General features: G+C 45.1%; 1 protein-coding gene and 1 long non-coding RNA gene across 2 annotated transcripts in view; one reads left to right on the top strand and one right to left on the bottom strand.

Moving 5' to 3' along the window:
- Positions 1-9,044: 9,044 nt before the first annotated feature.
- On the bottom strand, positions 9,045-14,659 carry KCTD14 (potassium channel tetramerization domain containing 14). Its single transcript, XM_060105027.1, has 2 exons — positions 14,528-14,659; positions 9,045-9,776 (listed from the first exon to the last, which is right to left on the bottom strand). The coding sequence occupies exons 1-2, from the start codon at positions 14,597-14,599 to the stop codon at positions 9,114-9,116; spliced, it is 735 nt and encodes a 244-aa protein (XP_059961010.1). The 5' UTR covers positions 14,600-14,659; the 3' UTR covers positions 9,045-9,113.
- Positions 14,256-19,588, top strand: part of LOC132494026 (uncharacterized) — a 22,913-nt gene continuing 17,580 nt past the window's right edge. Inside the window, exons 1-2 of the long non-coding RNA XR_009533037.1 lie at positions 14,256-14,362; positions 17,040-17,135. This is a non-coding gene — a long non-coding RNA (uncharacterized LOC132494026). The remainder of the gene's footprint in view (positions 14,363-17,039; positions 17,136-19,588) is intronic.

Here is a 19,588-nt window from a genome sequence, read left to right as displayed (position 1 = left end):
GTGTACATATTCATGAAGGGGCTTGAGCAGAGGAGAATTGTAGAATTGGGGCAGAGGTCAACAGAGTCCAGGCTTTAGTTGATTGAAGTCAAGAGGGTCGACATCATCATTCCATCCTCCACCTGGGTGGGGAGACTTAGTTCCTGTAGAACCCAAAGACATGTATCAGATTGTTATGTATATGCCTTGGGGAAAAACTTGTTTCTTTTTTTTTTTTTTTCCATGGCCCATGGCTTGCGGGATATTAGTTCCCCAACCAGGGATCAATCCTGCACCCCCTGCAGTGGAAGCTCTGACTCTTAACCACTGGATCACTGGGGAAGTCCCAGAAACTTGTTTCTTGACTGCTTTTCCTTTGTTCCTGCATTCCCTCACTTAATTAATTACCGAGACCTATTCAAGGACAAACGTGGTCAGGCTTAGGTCACAAAATGTCTTAGGCCAAAAATTGCTTCCCTTATGTCAAGAAAGCTATGCCTGGTTCTTTCTCTGGGGTCCCCCTACCCTACCTGCTTACAGGAAGCTGGATGCCACCACCCCCACCCCTGCCCCAGCCTAGGGTATTTCTCCCTGCTTTCTCACTCCAGTTGTTCAAAATCTACCTATCCTTTAAGGACTCAAGCCATCCTCTGACAGCTAGGGGAGAGTGGAAAGAATTCTGAGGCCAAGGGTTAAGCAACAAAGCTTCAGACTGCACAACTCAGATGGGATTCAACCCAGCCGAAACTCACACTTGGATTTAAACCCATGGGCTGGGACTTTTACTCAGCCAAAACTCTGACTGGGACTCAAACCCACTGTCTTTTAATTAAAATTGCTCACCTGGTGTGAGGACTTACTGAAGCTCAGGTTATGTTTCAGCACAGAAGGAATTCAGCGAGAGGCAATGCGATACAGAAGACGTGGATTATTTAGAGAGGTACAACATCCCATAGACAGAATGCCGTCCATCTCAAAAAGTAAGAGCGGTGGTGGGAGAAACACACTCCACAGGGTGTGAGCCATCTCAGAAGATGAGAGGCCCTGAAATATGGGGTAGATGGTTTTTGTGAGCTGAGTAATTTCATAGGCTAGTGAGTGGGAGGATTGTTCAACTATTTTGGGGAAGGGATGGGGATTTCCAGGAATTGGGCCACTGCCCACTTTTTGGCCTTTTATGGTCTGCCTTGGAACTGTAGGCGCCTGTAGGTGTGTCATTTGGCATATGCTAATGTATTACAATGAGCATATAATGAGGCTCAAGGTCTACTGGACGGTGAATCTTCTGCCACCTTGGACCTAGTTGATTCTAACCAGTTTATGTCATATCCTCAATGGCTATGTCATTCTTTTTGTTTGTTTTTTGGCTGCACCACACGGCTTGCAGGATCTTAGTTCTCTGACCAGGGATTGAACCCAGGCCACAGCAGTGGAAGCCCAGAATCCTAACCACTAGGCCACCAGGGAACTCCTGGCCATGTCATTCTTTTAAAGGTTGTGCCCTGCCCCCTTCCCTCCTATTTCACTACGACTAGCACTTAATGAACAAGTAGCCTCAACTACAATTGCACTAACACCTAGCCTGACAAAGATATCGTGACAGTGGAATGAAATAACGCAGAAACATTTTGCACAGTAAAGTATGGTTCACAGGGCTTCCCTGGTGGCGCAGTGGTTGAGAGTCCGCCTGCCGATGCAGGGCACACGGGTTCGTGCCCCAGTCCGTGAAGATCCCACATGCCGTGGAGAGGCTAGGCCCATGAGCCATGGCCGCTGAGCCTGTGCGTCCGGAGCCTGTGCTCCACAATGGGAGAGGCCACAACAGTGAGAGGCCCGCGTACCGCAAAAAAAAAAAAAAAGAAAGTATGGTTCACGTGCTAGTGTTAATAAATCCAAGGTCAAGGTTTACATCCTGCACTAAACTTTAGCTGTTTGTTGTTTCATTCTTTGAAACAAGTTAATGTCAGATGCTTAGAAAAAGAAGCAGACTGTGGTAGGTACAGAAGACCCCAAAACATGGAAAAAAGGGGAAGCCTTATTTTTTTATTATAGCTACATCTGAGTAAATGGGGTAACTGGCAAGACCAAGAAGTTTCTTTGCTATACTTTTTTCATCATAAAATAAGCTCCTTAGTCAGAAGCAATGCGTGAGATACCATGAAAATGAATAAGGTATCCATGAATGCTAGGGCTGACAGAAACATTGCAGTTAGGTATTATTAGGGTTCTTCAGAAAAACAGAACCAATAGGATATATAGAGACATTAGGATACTATAACAGAATACCATATACTGAGTGGCTTATAAACAACAGAAATTTATTTCTCACAGTTCTGGAGGCTGGGAAGTCCAAGGTCAAGGTGCTGGCAGATTCAGTGTCTGGTGAGAGCTCACTTCCTAGTTCATAGAAAGCTGTCTTCTCTCTGTCTCACAGGGTTGAAGAGGCAAAGGGGCTCTCTGGCATCTGTTTTATAAGGGCACTAACCCCATTCATGAGGGCTCCATCCTCAGGACCTGATCACCTCCCAAAGGCCCGATCTCCTAATACCATCACATTGAGGATTAGGATTTCAACATATGAATTTGGAAATGGAGGTGGGGGGGTGGGGGTGACACAAACATTGTCTATAGCAGTAGAAGGGTCAAATCTGAATCTGGGATATATATCTATTCCTATGTGGTTAAATCACCACTTCCTCCCTGATGGAAAGGATAAAGCATATGGTAGCATGATTTGTAAAAAATGGCCCCAATTTTTCCTCTCTCTGTATGTAAATCCTTTGAAGTGTAGCTCTAGAGCTGCTTCCATTAAGAGTTGGAATCTGTATCCCCACTCTTTGAATTGGGCTGGCCTTGTGCCTGGCCAGTAGAATACAGCAGAAGTAACAGTGTGCTAGTTTTGAACCTAGGCCTCAAGGTCCACCCACATACCAGTTCTTCAGGTCTTTTGTTTGATTTTGGAACCCTACCATTGCCATGAGAATAAGTCCAACCTAATCTGATGAAGAGTGAATGACCACATGGAACAAAGCCAAGTTGACCCAGCTGAGGCTATTTCAGACCAGCCCCACCCCAGCTGATCCCCCATCTGACTACAGATGCATGAGTGAGACCAAATAAGACCAGAAGAACTGCCCAATTTATAGGCTATGAGAAATAATTAATGGTTATAGTTTTTTTTTTTTTTTTTTTTTTTTTTTTTTGCGGTATGCGGGCCTCTCACTGTTGTGGCCTCTCCCGTTGCGGAGCACAGGCTCCGGACGTGCAGGCTCAGTGGCCATGGCTCACGGGCCCAGCCGTTCCGCGGCATGTGGGATCCTCCCAGACTGGGGCACGAACCCGTATCCCCTGCATCGGCAGGCGGACTCTCAACCACCGTGCCACCAGGGAAGCCCGGTTATAGTTTTAAGGTATTAAGTTTGGGGGTCAAGAGGTTGTCATGTGGTTAGACAATTCCTAAGCTGCTAACTTCCATAGAGTCAGCTGGGAAGGAGAAAACAAGCCCAAACAGATTTAGGCAGCTTATCACTGACAGCATAGCAGGCAGCATGAATTTCATGTTTGTATTAGTTCTCCTTGCCCCCTAAACACTATGGGGGCGATGCAGGTGAATGCCATGCACAGTAGATCTGTAACACAGATGAAGAACACTGAGCTTAGGAAACGCTCAATCTTAAAGGAGGAATGCTAGCAAACCTGCCCTCTGGAGAGAGACAATATCGGGGTTTTTTTTCCCCCAACATTATCTTTATTATACCAGTCAGGAAACAAATTTTCCTGCCAACCCAGTGGGAAACATTTTTATCACCCTGAAATGTCTCCAGGATTGGAGGGTGAAACTAGCTTTATTACCCTTAATGAAATAAATCTGCATCCTAACCCTAGGCAGCTTTGCAAACATGCTCAAAACTGTCAATGCCATTTGCTTAGAAATGCCAGCATTTCTCCCAACAGTCTGTTACAGTGCAATACAGCTAACTGATTTGCAGGATTATCTACCTACCACCAAGAACTATCTAGTCCCCTGGTGGGAATAATACCATATCAGGGACCCAGTGTTGGTCTCTGCTGTTGGACATCCATCATTGACCAGATCAGCTTTGGCAAGAGGAAATATACCACAGAGCCCACGCACAGACTCCATCCCTACCATCATGGCCACCTTTCTCATGACTCCGTTAAGCTCTGGGGAAAGAGGCTGACTGGCACGCACAGTTTTTTTGTTTGTTTGTTTGTTTTAATATTTATTTATTTAGGTTGCGCCAGGTCTTAGTTGTGGCATGCAGGATATTTTTTTAGTTGCGGTATGTGGACTTCTTAGTTGTGGCATGCATGCGGGATCTAGTTCCCCGACCAGGGATCGATCTGGGGTACCCCCCACATTGGGAGCACGGAGTCTTACCCACTGAACCATCAGGGAAGTCACAGGAATGCACAGTTTGGATCATTGTGTCCATTTATTTTTTGAAAGCCTCTTCTAGAATGGGTGCCCTCTGGTGGGCATTCATAGGAAACACAAATATTTTCACCATTCCAAGACATTCATCTACATACCAACATCCCAGGCCTTCTTGTTCCCAATCTTCCGCTCTCATACTTTCCAAGGCTTTGGCCAACCAGGAAGGGGCCTGGACATGCAGTACCTAGAGATCAGTCTTCCAGGACACTGAGCACAGCAGAAAAGGGAAAAGAATGAATGGAAAGGAGGGGCAGGGAAGACAGGGAAAATAAGTAGAAGAAAAAAAAAAGAGGTGCTCTAAGAAAACAATGAGACCTGAAAACCTGGCACAGTGCTATGAAGTAGGGTGTCTCCATGAGGGCAACCTCAAAGGTTTTACTGTGTGTTTTTCCTTTGGATTATAATGACAGTTATATTTAGCATTCAGTTTTAAGTTTTTCTCCTCTGACTCTATAATTTTCTTTAGTTAATCCCAACAGATCTGAAAAGCCACATATACCCCTACAAATGAATAGAGGTGGTGTTTTTTTTTTATTGAGGTATAGTTGATTTACAATTTTATATTAGTTTCAGGTGTACAGCATAGTGATTCAATACTTTTATAGATTATACTCCATTTAAAGTTATTACAAAATAATGGCTATATTTCCCTGTGTTGTACAATATATCCATGTTGTTTATTTATTTTATACATAGTAGATTTTATCTCTTAATCCTATACCCCCTTTTTTTTTTTTAACTCATTGGCCACACTGCACAGCATGAGGGATCTTAGTTCCCCCAACCAGGGACCAAACCCACACCCCCTGCAGTGGAAGCAAGGAGTCTTAACCACTGGACCTCCAGGGAAGTCCCTCCCATACCTCTATATTGCCCCTCCCCCTTCTTCCCCCACTCATAATCACTAGCTTGTTCTTTATATCTGTGAGTCTGTTTCTGCTTTGTTATATACATTTGTTTGTGCTAGTTTTTAGATTCCACATATAAGTGATAACAGAGAGTATTTGTGTTTCTGTCTGACTGATTTCACTAAGCATAACACCCTCTTAGTCCATCCACATTGTTGCAAATGGCAGAATTTCATTTTTTTATGGCTAAGTAGTATTCCATTGTATATATAAACACATATCTTCTGTATCTATTCATCTGTTGGACATGTAGGTTGCTTCTATATCTTGGCTATTGTAAATAATGCTGCTATGAATATTGGGGTGTATGTATCTTTTGTTTTCTTCAGATATATACCCAGGAGTAGAACTGCTGGGTCGTATGATAGTTCTATTTTTAGTTTTTTAAGGAACCTCCATATCGTTTTCCATAGTGGCTGTACCAATTTATATTCCCACCAACAGTGTATGAGGGTTCCCTTTTCTCCACATCCTTGCCAACACTTGTTATTTGTGGCCTTTTTGATGACAGCCATTCTGACAGGTGTGAGATGATATCTCACTGTGGTTTTGATTTGCAATTCTCTAATAATTAGTGATGTTGAGTATCTTTTCATGTGCCTGTTGGCCATCTGTTCATCTTCTTTGGAAAAATGTCTATTCAGGTCTTCTGCCCATTTTTTAATTGGGGTGTTCAGAGATGGTATTTTGAACATTACTAATGTGCTTTACTTATTTTACTATTTCAGAGGAAGGGAGGAGATGGTATTATTGGGAAGGCAACCAAGCGTGTCAATTTAATTTATGTATTTCTGATTTATATCTTTTATGATATTTCTTTTTTTCATAGCCCTGTAAGCCCCACCACCTTAAATCCTTTTTAGAGCAAAGATTTAATTAAATTGTACTGAATTAAATTAATCTCCTCCCCAATAATTTTAAGCCATCTATAAATGCAATTTTGCTATATAACATTGCATTATATAGATGTAACTAAGTTGGCTTATTTCCAATTGTTTTGCTATTGTAAATTAAGTAGGATAAAAATAGTATGTTATCTTAATTGTATTATGGATTGAGAGTGGGGGGCGGGGGTATTGGAATTGCCTTCGTTTAATAAAATAGTTTGGTAAATTGCTAAGGAAGAGAGTCAGATCCAAACGGTTGCAGGCTAGAGCCAGAGCAATAAAAGAGGTAGCTAAACTGGAACATAGTCTTTTGGCAAATGACAAGAACACAAGGGGGCTGGTGGAAATTTGGCATGCCTCGAAAGCCTCATTTTGGAACTGGCACACTGTCACTTCCACACGTATACCATCGGCCAGATTAAGTCATGAGGCCAAGCACGAACTCAGTGGGGTGGGGAAGATTACGCCCACCTACAGAGAAGCATGGCAGGAACAGAGAAGGAAGAAAGAATAGGACACAAATACAATCTACTAGTGAAAAGCCCCTAGTGATGCAGGTGACTAAGGCACTCTTAAGAAGAAATATATAAAAAAAAAAAAAAAAAAAAAGAAGAAGAAGAAGAAATATGCCCAATAGTCAACTTGAAGTTGTTGGCATTTCAGTGTGGTAAACTCCCCTTATTTGCCTGTATTTGCCACAGTCTGCTATGTGCACAAATAGCTGATGGGAGTGGCATTTGTAAAAATTAAGAAAAAGATCTGAGTGTTAACTCTGGGTAAGCATTGCGTAGAACAGCACAACAGGTTTAAGACATCTAGTTGATCCCTATGCTGAATGAATCTAGCGGAAACAGAGAACCAGAGCTGACCATAAGAAGACAAGCCCTCTGGGAATGTGCAGAAATCTTGGGGAGGACATTGATCTTTCCATAATTCATGAAACTGAGATTTTAAGCAATCCTATTTAGACCTTATGGAGCAGGGTATCTCCTTGGAATCAAATCTCAGAAGTGTAATTACTGATGAAAGGAAAGGGTATGAACTTTTTTCAGGCTCTTGATGAGTAACATTGAATTGATTCATGATGTTAAGTTCAAATAGATATTCAGGATTTTTCCACTTTAAATTGTCAACCATATTAAATACCAAAAAAAAAAGAAAAAGAAAATATAGAACAAGCTTTGAAAATAAGAAAAAAATATACAAGCAGATGCAGTTACTGAATTAAAACGCTCACTGAAAATAACTCTGTTCTGAGCGATTTTATGTTTAAATTTGAAATTCTCTGATTCAGTGTTAATTCCTTAAAGCTTCACAGTTAAACCTGACCTTCAGTCCCAGGGAACCCAGGATAGCTGGTAATCCTACTAGGTGGGGAACAGGGGCCATCTATCCCAGACCTGAACTTGGAGAAGGATGAATGTGTCTCCAAGGATGAACTCGGAGAAGGATAAATGTTACTTAATGTGTTTGGCTGAGAAGCAGAACCTGAGAGAGTCTCTTGTTTAAGTGGTTTATTGAGGATGTGAGGGGGAGGGCGGGAAGCAGGGTAAAGCAGAGGAAGACCACTAAGTAAGAATGTGGGGGCTTCCCTGGTGGCGCAGTGGTTGAGAGTCCGCCTGCCGATGCAGGGGACGTGGGTTCGTGCCCCGGTCCGGGAGGGCCCCACATGCCGCGGAGCGTCTGGGCCCGTGAGCCACGGCTGCTGGGCCTGCGCGTCTGGAGCCTGTGCTCCGCGATGGGAGAGGCCACAACAGTGAGAGGCCCGCGTACCGCAAAGAAGGAAAGAAAAAAAAAAAAAAAAGAATGTGGCGTTCAGTGAAGACTGACTTCAGCCTGATCCCACGAGGAGCTCTAGAATAGGAACTGCACCTCCTTGAGGTGAGGGATCAGTCTTCTGTACCTCCACACAAGCGAGATAGCAATTCTTTTCTTGATCAGATCTCAAAATTAAAGTGCATCAGAATTACCTGGAGGACTTCTTAAAACAGACTGCTGGGGACTTCCCTGGTAGCGCAGTGGTTGAGAGTGCTCCTGTCGATGCAGGGGACACGGGTTCATGCCCTGGTCCGGGAAGATCCCACGTGCCGCGGAGCTGCTGGGCCCGTGAGCCATGGCCACTGAGCCTGGGCGTCCGGAGCCTGTGCTCCACAACGGGAGAGGCCACAGCGGTGAGAGGCCGGCATATGGCAAAAAAAAAAACAACAGAATGCTGGGCCAACTCCCTGTTTCTCATTCAGTAGGTCTGAGGTAGGGACTAGAGAATTTGTATTTCTAACAAGTTCCCAGGTATTGGGGATGCTGCCAGTCTAGGGACCACACTTTGAGAACTACTGCTCTAGATAAGAGGACAGCTGTGAGGCTTTAGCAGCCAATACCCACAGCATCCGGGAAAAGAGATCTGAGTGCCATCTACTCCAGGTATACTAACTTGGCATCTTCCTCATGAAGGCACACACCAGGGCTAGAAGATTGGACCACAAGCTAAGGCTGGGTAGATTACATTTTTAGGTCTGTCTAGACTCATGACATCCTATTATTTTCCTGTTGTCATCCCACATCTCCAGCCAAAGCATTGTTGAAACATTCCAATTCACCTCTGCTTTGCTGTTGGACTTCAAGGAAGGGTCTGGCAGGTACGTGAGGCTTTAAAGAGGAAACAGCTGCACCTCTCTAGGCAAGTACAGTGGAGTCAGTTGCAATGAGTGGAAAGTCCTCAAAGGGGAAACAAGACTCAAAGGGGCAAGACTCAAGTAGACCACCTTGGAAGTTTTTGATGTCTGTTTGTTTTTAAAATTAAAGGAAGATGGCTTTGGAAGGCAACCTTTAATTTCGTAAGTGCCACCAGAGCCTGTAACAAACAGCCCCCGCCCCTGGGGATCACCACCACCTGAAGCTGAAGGTATAGAAGTAGTCGGAGACCTTGGCCGGTAATGGACTGCTGTGTGAATAGTGTACCTGGTACCCTTGGGCCTTAATGTCCATGTTCATGCAGTCCAGGAGGTCCCTGATATCCAGGGCTGCCTTCCAAGGCCCGAATTTGACCACTGACCTCTTGTCTGCCTCCAGGGAGCGCAGGGCGTCCACACAGTTTGCATCATCCTTTTCGTTTCGTACCAGGCACACCAGAACTCTAGAGCAGCGCGCCGCCACGGCCTCAGCACGCGCCAGGCGCACCATAAGCTCCAGGTTCTCACTGTAGCCTGGCACCTGCAGCGAAAACTGCTTCCGAGCTACCTGCTCACCAAAGATCTGTGGCATGTCCTCCAAGAGTTTGATTAAAGGCTTGATTTCGTAGAACTGAGCCTCACGGTACACCTCGGGGATGTGCTGTGTGGGCAGCTGCCCACTGCGCAGATATTCCAGGATGGGTCCAAAATAGGTGCCGCAGCGATCGATGAAGAAGCGTCCCTCTGCATCCAGGCAGGGCTTGGCGGAGCTGGAGAACATCTCTGCTAGCTTTGAGCCTGGGAGTTTTCTCAGGGTGCCCAAGGTGGTGGTATAGAACTCACCCCCAACGTTCAGCTCCACTACAGGAGATTCCTGGGGGCACAAGAGGCAGAGTGAACCCACAGCGCCATCTCCAGGGAGCTCATGATTTATTCTCATCCAAAGAACAATACCCTACAGAATTTAGGGGAGCCATAATGATTGGCTTCAGCTTATTGGAATGTCCATCTTACTGAAGGGGGTTATATTTATGTTGTACAGCTACAGAGAGTAGGCATTTTAAGGAAGAAAAATATTTTAGTTTGATATAAGAATGCCCATTCAAGCATTTGAATTTTCTCATTTAGGTCACAGAATATTAGTGGAAGCAAGTCACACGGACAATACCTCTAAAGCGTGTGGCCTGTGGCAAGGCTTTTTCCCTCCCTAGGCCTCAGTTTTCTTGTTTATAAAGTGAGGATATGGGGCCTTCCCTGGCAGTCCAGTGGTTAGGACTCTGCGCTTCCACCGCAGGGGACACGGGTTCAATCCCTGGTTGGGGAACTAAGATCCCGCATGCCATGTGGCATGGCCAAAAAATAAATAAATAAAATATAATGAGGATATGGAGCTATTGTGAAGTCAAGAGTTCCTGGCAGGGATGCTTAGATATAAGATACAGTAAAAAAAATAATAAAATAAAATAAAAAAAGTTGTGGGGGGGAGGTTTGGGGGGCAAAACATTTTCAACCTTTCAGAAAGGCTAAAGAAATCACACATGTATTCATTCAGGAATCATTTCTTTGGTACTTACTGTGTGTCCACATCCATGCTGGAAGTGGGGATAAAAATTCTTATTTCATACAGAGCAGAAGTTCTGATTAGCAGTTGGCATGACACTGATTAACAAATGTAATTTGTTTGATGGGTATTTTTTCAAAATATGGGCCCATGGGATTAAATAACAAGAATATCCTTGGTGGTGACAAGGTTGGTAACACCAAATACAACAGGCGTAAAACTGTCTCATAAATGGTAAAGTATGGTGCAAATGTAAGTTAGATTTAGCTGTTCATCAGAATTTTTAGAGGCCTCTTCTCTAGATCAGACCTTGGGCTAAGCATTAAGGACGTGGGTGAGACCTATGTGATATCTGCCTGGAGATGGCCACAGGCGAGTGCAGAGAGGGACCTGGAAAGAGACTGCGAGTCGGGCTACATCTGGGGAACGCTGCCACACAGACCTAACAAAAATACCATAATACTCTATAGCAATTATTACACATGAGGTGATACACCGGTTGTTATCCTTACAAACCCAGCTTCCTGAACAACTTTCATCTTTTAAAATTCACTCACTCATTCAATAAAACATGTATGTGCTTATTTTGTGCCAGGTAGCTGGGACACAGTGAGGAACAAGCAGGACACAGAACCTCCCTTCACAGTCTAGTAACTGTGCAAAGTGCTTTACATACACTCTGCAACTCAACCCTCACAGTAATCCTATGATGAATGTATTAAATCCCCATTTTCCAGATGAAGAAACTAAGGCTTAAGGAGGTGAAGTTCAAGTTGCTTAAGACCAACCAGCTACTAAGTGATAATGTCGGGATTTGAACTCAGGTCTGATTTACCACTTAGTCATTACATAAATTAATTTTCAACCTTCAAACACCTCCACTCTTCAATCCCTATTCATCCAACAAAATGTAGGGAGGACCTATTCCACCCAAGCCTCCTCTGAAGCAGATGGACAGGACAAGGTCCCTGCCCTTGAGGAGCTCATAGGGGAGAAAGGGAAACAGATGGCTTAAATGTGTAGGTGCTGAGGGGGAAGACTCAAAGGTAGAAGGGATTGGCTCTTTTTGTAGATGTGTGTTGGAGGTTGTCAGGGAAGGTTTCCTAGGGGATGTGATGGCTGCTGCTGTGGAAAAGATCTATAGTATTAGGGGGAAGGCTGGATTTCCAAACTGGAGACTCCACTACAGGTCATTACAGGGCCAGGGATAGGGACAGGACTCAGGAATGTCCTTCAGTCAGATTTAGATGTGACTTCCTTTTCAAATTGTCTGTGGACTCTACCTCTAAGATTAAAGCACTGGAATTAAGAGAACTCAAGGCAGCCAAACTGCTGGGGAGAACTGAGTTGCCATGGCAACAGCTCCTACCAAGGGACAGTTCTGCTAGCTGGGATGGAGAAGGGAGAAAAGAGGTTGCAGTCTGACGGCAGCCAAACAATACAGCCCTAAGAAAAATAAGCCCAGAACCTGTGACACCCTCTTTCTCCCATAAACTTCAAGGCTCCTTGGCAAGGCTGTTTGGTTAACCCTAAGGTGGCTCTGTAAAGCAGGCAGTTAAATGTGAATTTGCAGACTTTAACCCCTGAATGGATTGATGATGGACTCTCATCACTCCTGTACCACTGAGAGCTCTTAACGTCCCCACATTACAGGCGAGGAAAGCTCAGAAAGAGGGGTCACACAGCTAGGAGGTGAGGAAGTTGGAGCTGGGATCAAATCCGTATCAGTCTGACTTCAGGACAGTATGGATGCCCTACCCCCACCCTCCCAACATCCAGTCGCACCGCTGCCAGTAATTAGCTATGTTCCTAGGGCATCGCACTTCCTTCTCTGGGCCTAAGTTTAGTCATCTATCAAATAGTGAGGCAAAATCGATGAAGAGAACTCTAAGACTCTCCAGCTTTGAAAGTTTAATGAATCCAATCACTTCAAATGTTGTTCCTGAAGCTCATTTCCGGAGGCTACACAAAATAGTCCCCTGCCCTGATATTCGCAGCCCCATTTCTTTATCAGCCAAGACCTGGGCCCTGTTCCCAAGCTTCCTAATTATGTCCCTTTTCCCTCCGTGTTTTCTAAAAACTCCAAATCTCTTTGGAAATCCCAGACCTCCTACCTCATCCATAAATACTACTGTGTGTGTTTCTAGCAGATAAAGACTTCTTTTCCATCCCTCTTCCGGACCACCTGCCCTTCCTCATGGCCCCTCTTCCCCACCTGTTCTACCAGTCACCCTGCTGAAGCATTCCTGGGTGGGCAAGCCTGACCCAGGCCCTGTGTGCACAGGCCGGGGAAATGTGGTCTTTAGGAGCCTCTGCTGGGTACCAGGCTAGTGCTGGCCACGAGGACACAGGGATGAATCAGGCCCAGCTCTCATCCCACCAAACATTCATACATTTCCTTAGGTCACACTTAGTCTAGTCAATGGAGGGATGGCCCCATTCATATGTCTCCCAAGCCCAAGATCTCTCCCCACACCACAACTTTGACCTTTTCCCACTGTGCCCTATCTCAGTCATCTGAGCCAGAAACCTAGACTCTGATCTTGCATTCTGCTCCTGTCCTCAACCTCCCCCCACACAGGTAATCAGTCACCAAGTCCTGGCCATTGTAAATGGCTGGTCAGTTCCATGGCTCCCGGCTCCCTCGAATATCCTCCCCCAATCCGGTCTCTATTCTGAAACCAAAGCAGTTTCTCTGAAGCGAAAATCCAATCTGGTCACCACCTGCATTAAACACTTCAGTGATCCCACATTTCTTTACAGGTTAACTCGAGACTCCTTAACAAGGTTTACAAGGTCCTTTGCAACCCTGGCAATCAACTACCAGAGCCAACTACTGCTCCCCAACCCCAACCCATTCAGAGCAGGCTGGGCCCCACTGCCCCCAGGACTTCACTCATTTAACACCCCCAGTCCCTTCAGTTAGCCCACTCATCATCCTTCAAGTTAATTCCTCTGGGAATTTTCTGGATGAGTTGTCTCCTTGTGATTTCAGAGGGCCATGTACTTCCCTTGTCATGGTAGTTACATCTCTTGTAATACTGTTACTTCATCTGTATCCCCCACTAGACTGGGAGGTTCCTAAGGGAGGACTATCCCAGATTCATCTTTATGTTACCAGTATCTACTACAGTGCTCAGCACACCAGGGATGCTCCATAAGTGTCTGCTGAAGTGAACTGCACTTACCCTCAGCACTGACTTACAGGAGCGCCTGGTATTCTGATAAAGGCCAATCTGGCCCTACTTGGCATCATGCACAGTGCTGGCTTCCTCCTTTGCCCGGTAATTAATTCAGACATTTATTGGGTACCTTGAGCGGCCCCTGCCTCTGAGCAGGTGACATTGTCAATAGCCAGGAACAATGAGGTTATCATCATCCTATTGAAAAGAGCCACAGTCGCCCCACTGCTGGATCTGCTTTCCCTTCCTACAAGTCTTCAGGATGGCACGTAGCCGGGGAGAGGTTAAATGTTCTGATCCTTGAGTGCTCTGGGCTTTTTCTTGATCCTCCCCCCACCCCCCATTCCCCCACCCAAGCCCTGGGAGGGAACGGGCAAGCAGGAGGACTCAGGACCCAGCCAGAGGGCAGGGACAGGCTAGAGAGGGTGGGTGTCCAGGGGGGTGGGTGGGGGAATGAATGATACTCTGGCCAGCCCTCAGTTGGGTCTACTCCCACCGGCAGGAGGGGAGGGGCAGGGGAAGAGGAGGGGCCGAGGAAGAGCAGTAGACTGGGGCAAGCCAGGGGACTGAGAGACGAGACGCAAAGAGAAGAAGGAGGAGACAAAGGCAGCCAAGCAGGAAAGAGGGCATAGAGGAGAGGCTGGACTGAGCCGGAACCGGAACCGGAACCGAGGCTGTGGCGCGGAAGGAGAGATCAAAGCGGCAGGAACTGACCAGGTGAAAAGAGAGCGCCCAGCCGCAGGCCGAGACGGGCGCGCCGGAAGCAGGGGAATTCAGGCCCGCGGGGAGGGAAGGACGGGGGGGCCCTTGAAGGAGTGAAAGGGAGAGGCGCGGGGCCGGAGCCGGCCGCGTCTTCTCGCCCACCCCAGCCTTCGCACTCACCGTCCGCCGGCCCGCGGGGGTCACGGCCCGGCGCAACGGCTGGGAACCGGGCGCCGAGGTCAGGCTCATCATCCCGGCCCCGCAGGCGCTGCCGCTCGCCGGTCCCACACAGCCCGCCACGTGCGCGGTACTTGTGGCTGGCGGAAGTGCTCCTCGCTCCCGCCCCGGGGTGGGGGGAATCCGTACCCAGGGTGTGGTTAGAACCCTGAATGGGCTGGAGTTGGCGGCCTGGCGGTGAAACCTTGGGCTAGTCACTGTCCCTCTGTTGCCTGGTGTTGCGGGACAGCCAAATGGGGGAGGCAGAGGGAACTGACATTGACGACCTTGAGACTGTCTCCACTCACTACAGTCCTAGGGGTAAAGGATGAGCGACACCCATTTTACAGGTAAGAAGAGTGAGCCTCCAGGAGATAGGGCGGCCAGTTATTCACCTCAGATCAGCTGCTGAAAGTGCAGAGCATGACCAGTGATGAGAAGAGCTAGGTACCTGTTGTGTGAGTTATTTTGCTTGTTAAAACATGATCCTTATGAAGGGGGGCATTACTCTTCTGTAGTATAGGCCTGCATAATGACCTTCCAAAGAGGACAGTATGGAAAGAGGAGGGGAAGAAGAGTAACCGTACAGTGGAGAAAATGACAAACACAACTTCAGCCAGGTGATCAAGATCAACATCAGAAGTCATATATCATGATGAGAGTATGTATCCTTGATACGATGTGATGAAAATGGCACTTTGCCTCTGTGATCTTCCTCCCCAAAACCCATAACCCCAGTCTAATCATAGCAGTTCCTCAAAAAAAAAAAAAAACCCCTAAAAGTAGAACTATTATATGATCCAGCAAATCTACTTCAGGTTTTATATGAAGAAAATTAAAAGCAGGACCTCCAAGACATATTTGCACACCCATTTCATAGCAGCATTATTCACAGTAGCCAAGAGGTGGAATATCCATCAATGGATGAATGCATAAGCAAAAGTGGGATATATGTACAATGGAATGCTATTCAGCCTTAAAGAGGAAGGAAATCCTGTCACATGCTACAGCATGAATGAACCTTGAGGACATTAAGTGGAATAAGCCAGTAACAAAAAGACAAATACTGCATGATTCCACTTATATGAGGTACCTAAAGTAGTCAAATTAATAGAAACAGGAAGTAGAGATGTGGTTACCAGGGGCTGGGAGAAGAGGGAAAAGGGGAATTGTTTAATGGGTAGAGAGTTTCAGTTCTGCAAGATGAAAAAGTTCTGGAGATCTGTTTCACAGCAATGTAAAAATATTTAACACTACTAAACTATACCCTTAAAAATGGTTAAGATATAAATTTCATCTTATGTGTTTTTTAACACAATTTTTTAAAAAGATGACTTTTGGTCATAAACTAATGGTACAGAAACTTGGAAAAAATAATAACAATAATAACCAGACAATATCTGGTGAAAAAAAATAGAGCTTTGGAGTGTGACAACTGGGAATGGAACCCTAGACCTGTCATTTACCAGCTGTGTGATCATCCATCACTTCCCCTCTCAAAAGAGCCCAAATTTCCTCTTTGTAAAATACATGCAAATACTTACTTTCTGGGTTGTTGTGAGAATTAAATTAAGAGGAAAAAAATCTATCGTGTTTCCCAAACTTCCCTGTTGCTAAGACTCTCTCAGAATGCTTGTTGAACATCATTCCAGAGCCCCACCTCCAGAGTACTGAAACCAAATTACCAAGGAAGGGCCTGGGAACCTGCATATTTAACAAGTATCGTGTCATCTTGGAAATTTGGGAAAAACTAGAATGATGCATTTACTGGCCTAGGAAGAATGGGGCTCAGTGAATGTCAGTGCCCATTCCCCCTGACTCTATGACAACACCCTTCCAACATCATCCCATCCAGCCGTGGATAACTTTCCAATCTCTTCTTCCTCCCTATGTGGGTTATCACTCCATTTAATGTTCACCCAAGAGTTACTGATACTGACTTTAGCTAGGGGTTGGGGGCTGCAGACACAGGTGCGCAAGACATGTCTGTTCCAAAGGTATGAACACAAATAACTTTAATGAAAGAGTAAATGAGCATATGAAAATATGCTGGAAGTCCATGTTACTGGAAATCCTCCTTCTGAAAAGCATCTCAAAATATTGAAAATATTGAATATATGTATGTCTATATGTCTGAGCTCTCAAGGAAGTCAAGGAACTTCTCTGAGGTGCTCTGAGATGTTTGAACACCAACTCCATGGACTTCCCTGGGATTATCTCCAACCCTGAGTAACCTAGAACTTTTATTTTCAGGGGAGAGAGAGTAGGAGACAAAGTCTGGGCCACTCACAGGGTTGGATGTCAGATCAGAGACTATAAAAGGGTAAATTATTAAAAATCCACCACTCAAATGTGAATGCTGTGGAAACATCTGTCTCATTCCTCGGTTCTGGGTAGAGAAAAATCTCCCCTGAAAAATTCTGACAATAGGCTAGAGCTCAAGTAGATCCAGGGTCCAAATATTCATTTTTTTCAGGATCAACAAGAGCAACAACAACAAGGAACTTAATTTAAAACGGACCTGGATTGGTAATGCCCCAGATGTCTGACAAAATGAAAACCCTTCCTGGAGGTAAGTGCACAGTCAAACCAAGCCTCAAAGAATTCACACAGATAGCAGTACAACAAATGCAAGCTCAGAATCAAAAGTCACACACCACAAAAGGACACAAGGTACAGTGAACAAGAGTCAATAGATCCACAAGCACCTCAAATACTGAGATTACTGGGTATAGAATATAAAATAAGTGTTTACTGTGCTTAAATAACTGTAGAGAAGGGTGTATTTAAAACCTGAGTGGGGCTTCCCTGGTGGCGCAGTGGTTGAGAGTCCGCCTGCCGATGCAGGGGATACGGGTTCGTGCCCCGGTCTGGGAAGATCCCACATGCCGCGGAGAGGCTGGGCCCGTGAGCCATGGCCGCTGGGCCTGTGCGTCCGGAGCCTGTGCTCCGCAATGGGGGAGGCCACAACAGTGAGAGGCCCGCGTACAGCAAAAAAAAAAAAACAAAAACAAAAACAAAAAAACAAAACCTGAGTGAAGACCAAGAAGATATGATCAAAAATGACCAGGCAGGCTTCCCTGGTGGCGCAGTGGTTAAGAATACGTCTGCCAATGCAGGGGACACGGGTTTGAGCCCTGGTCCGGGAAGATCCCACGTGCCGCGGAGCAACTAAGCCCGTGCGCCACAACTACTGAGCCTGCTCTCTAGAGTCCGCGAGCCACAACTACTGAGCCCGCGTGCCTAGAGTCCGTGCTCTGCAACAAGGGAAGCCACCACAATGAGAAGCCCGCACACTGCAACAAAGAGTAGCCCTTGCTCGCCGTAACTAGAGAAAGCCCGTGCACAGCAACAAAGACCCAATGCAGCCAAAAATAAATAAATAAAATAAATAAATTTATATTAAAAAATGACCGGGCAGATTTGAAAAAAGCCAAATAGAACTTCTAGAAATGAAAAATAAAATAATTGAAAAGTTAGTGAAAATTACTAGGGGTTGAGAAAATGCAATCAAAGGGAACAATGTTGTAGTATTTTTCATCCATCATTTTGACAAATGTTGAGAGGAATAACAATGTGCCAGAGTGGGTAAGGATGTAAGAAAACAACTCCTCAAACTTCAGTGATTGGAATGTGAACTGCTGTGATCTTTTCTGGAAAGCAATACGGCCATAGCTACTAAAATTTTTTTAAAAATACAGATATCATTTGACCCAATATTTCCACTTTTAAGAATCTATCGAATAGAACTAAAAGCACTTCTCTGAAAGGATGTATGAACAAATATGTGTATTACTGTTTTGTTTGTGGTGGCAAAAATTAGAAATGTAGAGGTATGGTTGAATAAACCATGGTTTGTCCATGCCAAGGAATTCTATGCAGCTATTTAAAAGAGTGAGGTAGATCTACATCTGTTCACTCATCCATGATTTATTAAGCAATTAAAAATAAATATCAGAGCAGTGTATACTACGGAAATTCAGTAAAGACAAACATAAACCTCCTCATATAAATTTATATCTATTTATGTGAGCGTATACTCAGAAAAGTGTAGAATGATACACAGTGGGTGTTACCACTTAGGAACGGGATAGAAACGAAGACGGGAAATTATTGATTAAGAAATGTTTTTCTTAATACATGTTTGTAGCATGTCACTAGTTGCAGTGAACATGAAAAAGAGCAAAAGAAAGAAAAAGAAAAGGCAATAACATAATACAAGAAGAAGGCATTACAAAAGGAAGTTAGCTTTTCAGTTTGAGGGGCCTGGAAAGGCTTCATGGAAGCGGTGGCACATAAGCTGGGTCTTGAAGCGGGGAGAGATTAGTTGAGAGAAGCCTGCGGGGGTTTCCTCCCAGCAGAGGGGTCAGCTGTGCCAAGAAAAGAAGGAAAATGAAAGGAAAATGATCATGTGTTGAACACCTGCACTGAACACAGACTCTTGTATCAATTCTTCCAAGCAATTAGACTTACTGTACAGGTGAGGGAACCGAGGCTCAGAGAAGTTCAGTGAATGGCAAAAAGCCACACAGCTGGTAATTGGCAGAACCAAGCTTAAACTCCATGTCTTTCTCACTCCAAAATTCTTTTTCTGTGACTGGAAAGAATTGCTTTGTATCTGGCTGCTATGATCTGAATGTTTGTGTCCCCCCAAAATTCATGTTGAAACTTAACCATCAATGTGATGATGTTAGGAGATGGGGCATTTGGGAGGTGATTAAGTCATGAGGGTGAAGCCCTGAAGAATGGGATTAGTGCTCTTATAAAAAGTGAGACCCCCAGAGAGCTCTCTAGCCCCCTCCTTCCACCGTATGAGGACATAGCAAGAAGATGGCCATCTATGAACCAGAAAGCGGGTTTCATCAGACACCGAATCTACCAGCACCATGATCTTGCACTTCCTAACCTCCAAAATGGTGAGAAATAAATGTTTGTTGTTTATAAACCACCCGATTTACAGTATTTTTGTTATAACAGCCTGAATAGATTAAGACACTGGGCAAAGTGTGTACCTTGAACATTATG

Source organism: Mesoplodon densirostris, chromosome 7 (assembly GCF_025265405.1).
Source record: "Mesoplodon densirostris isolate mMesDen1 chromosome 7, mMesDen1 primary haplotype, whole genome shotgun sequence".
Classification (NCBI taxonomy): domain Eukaryota; kingdom Metazoa; phylum Chordata; class Mammalia; order Artiodactyla; family Ziphiidae; genus Mesoplodon; species Mesoplodon densirostris.
The sequence above is the reverse complement of the archived record's forward strand: the minus strand, read 5'-3'. Positions and strand labels throughout refer to the sequence as shown.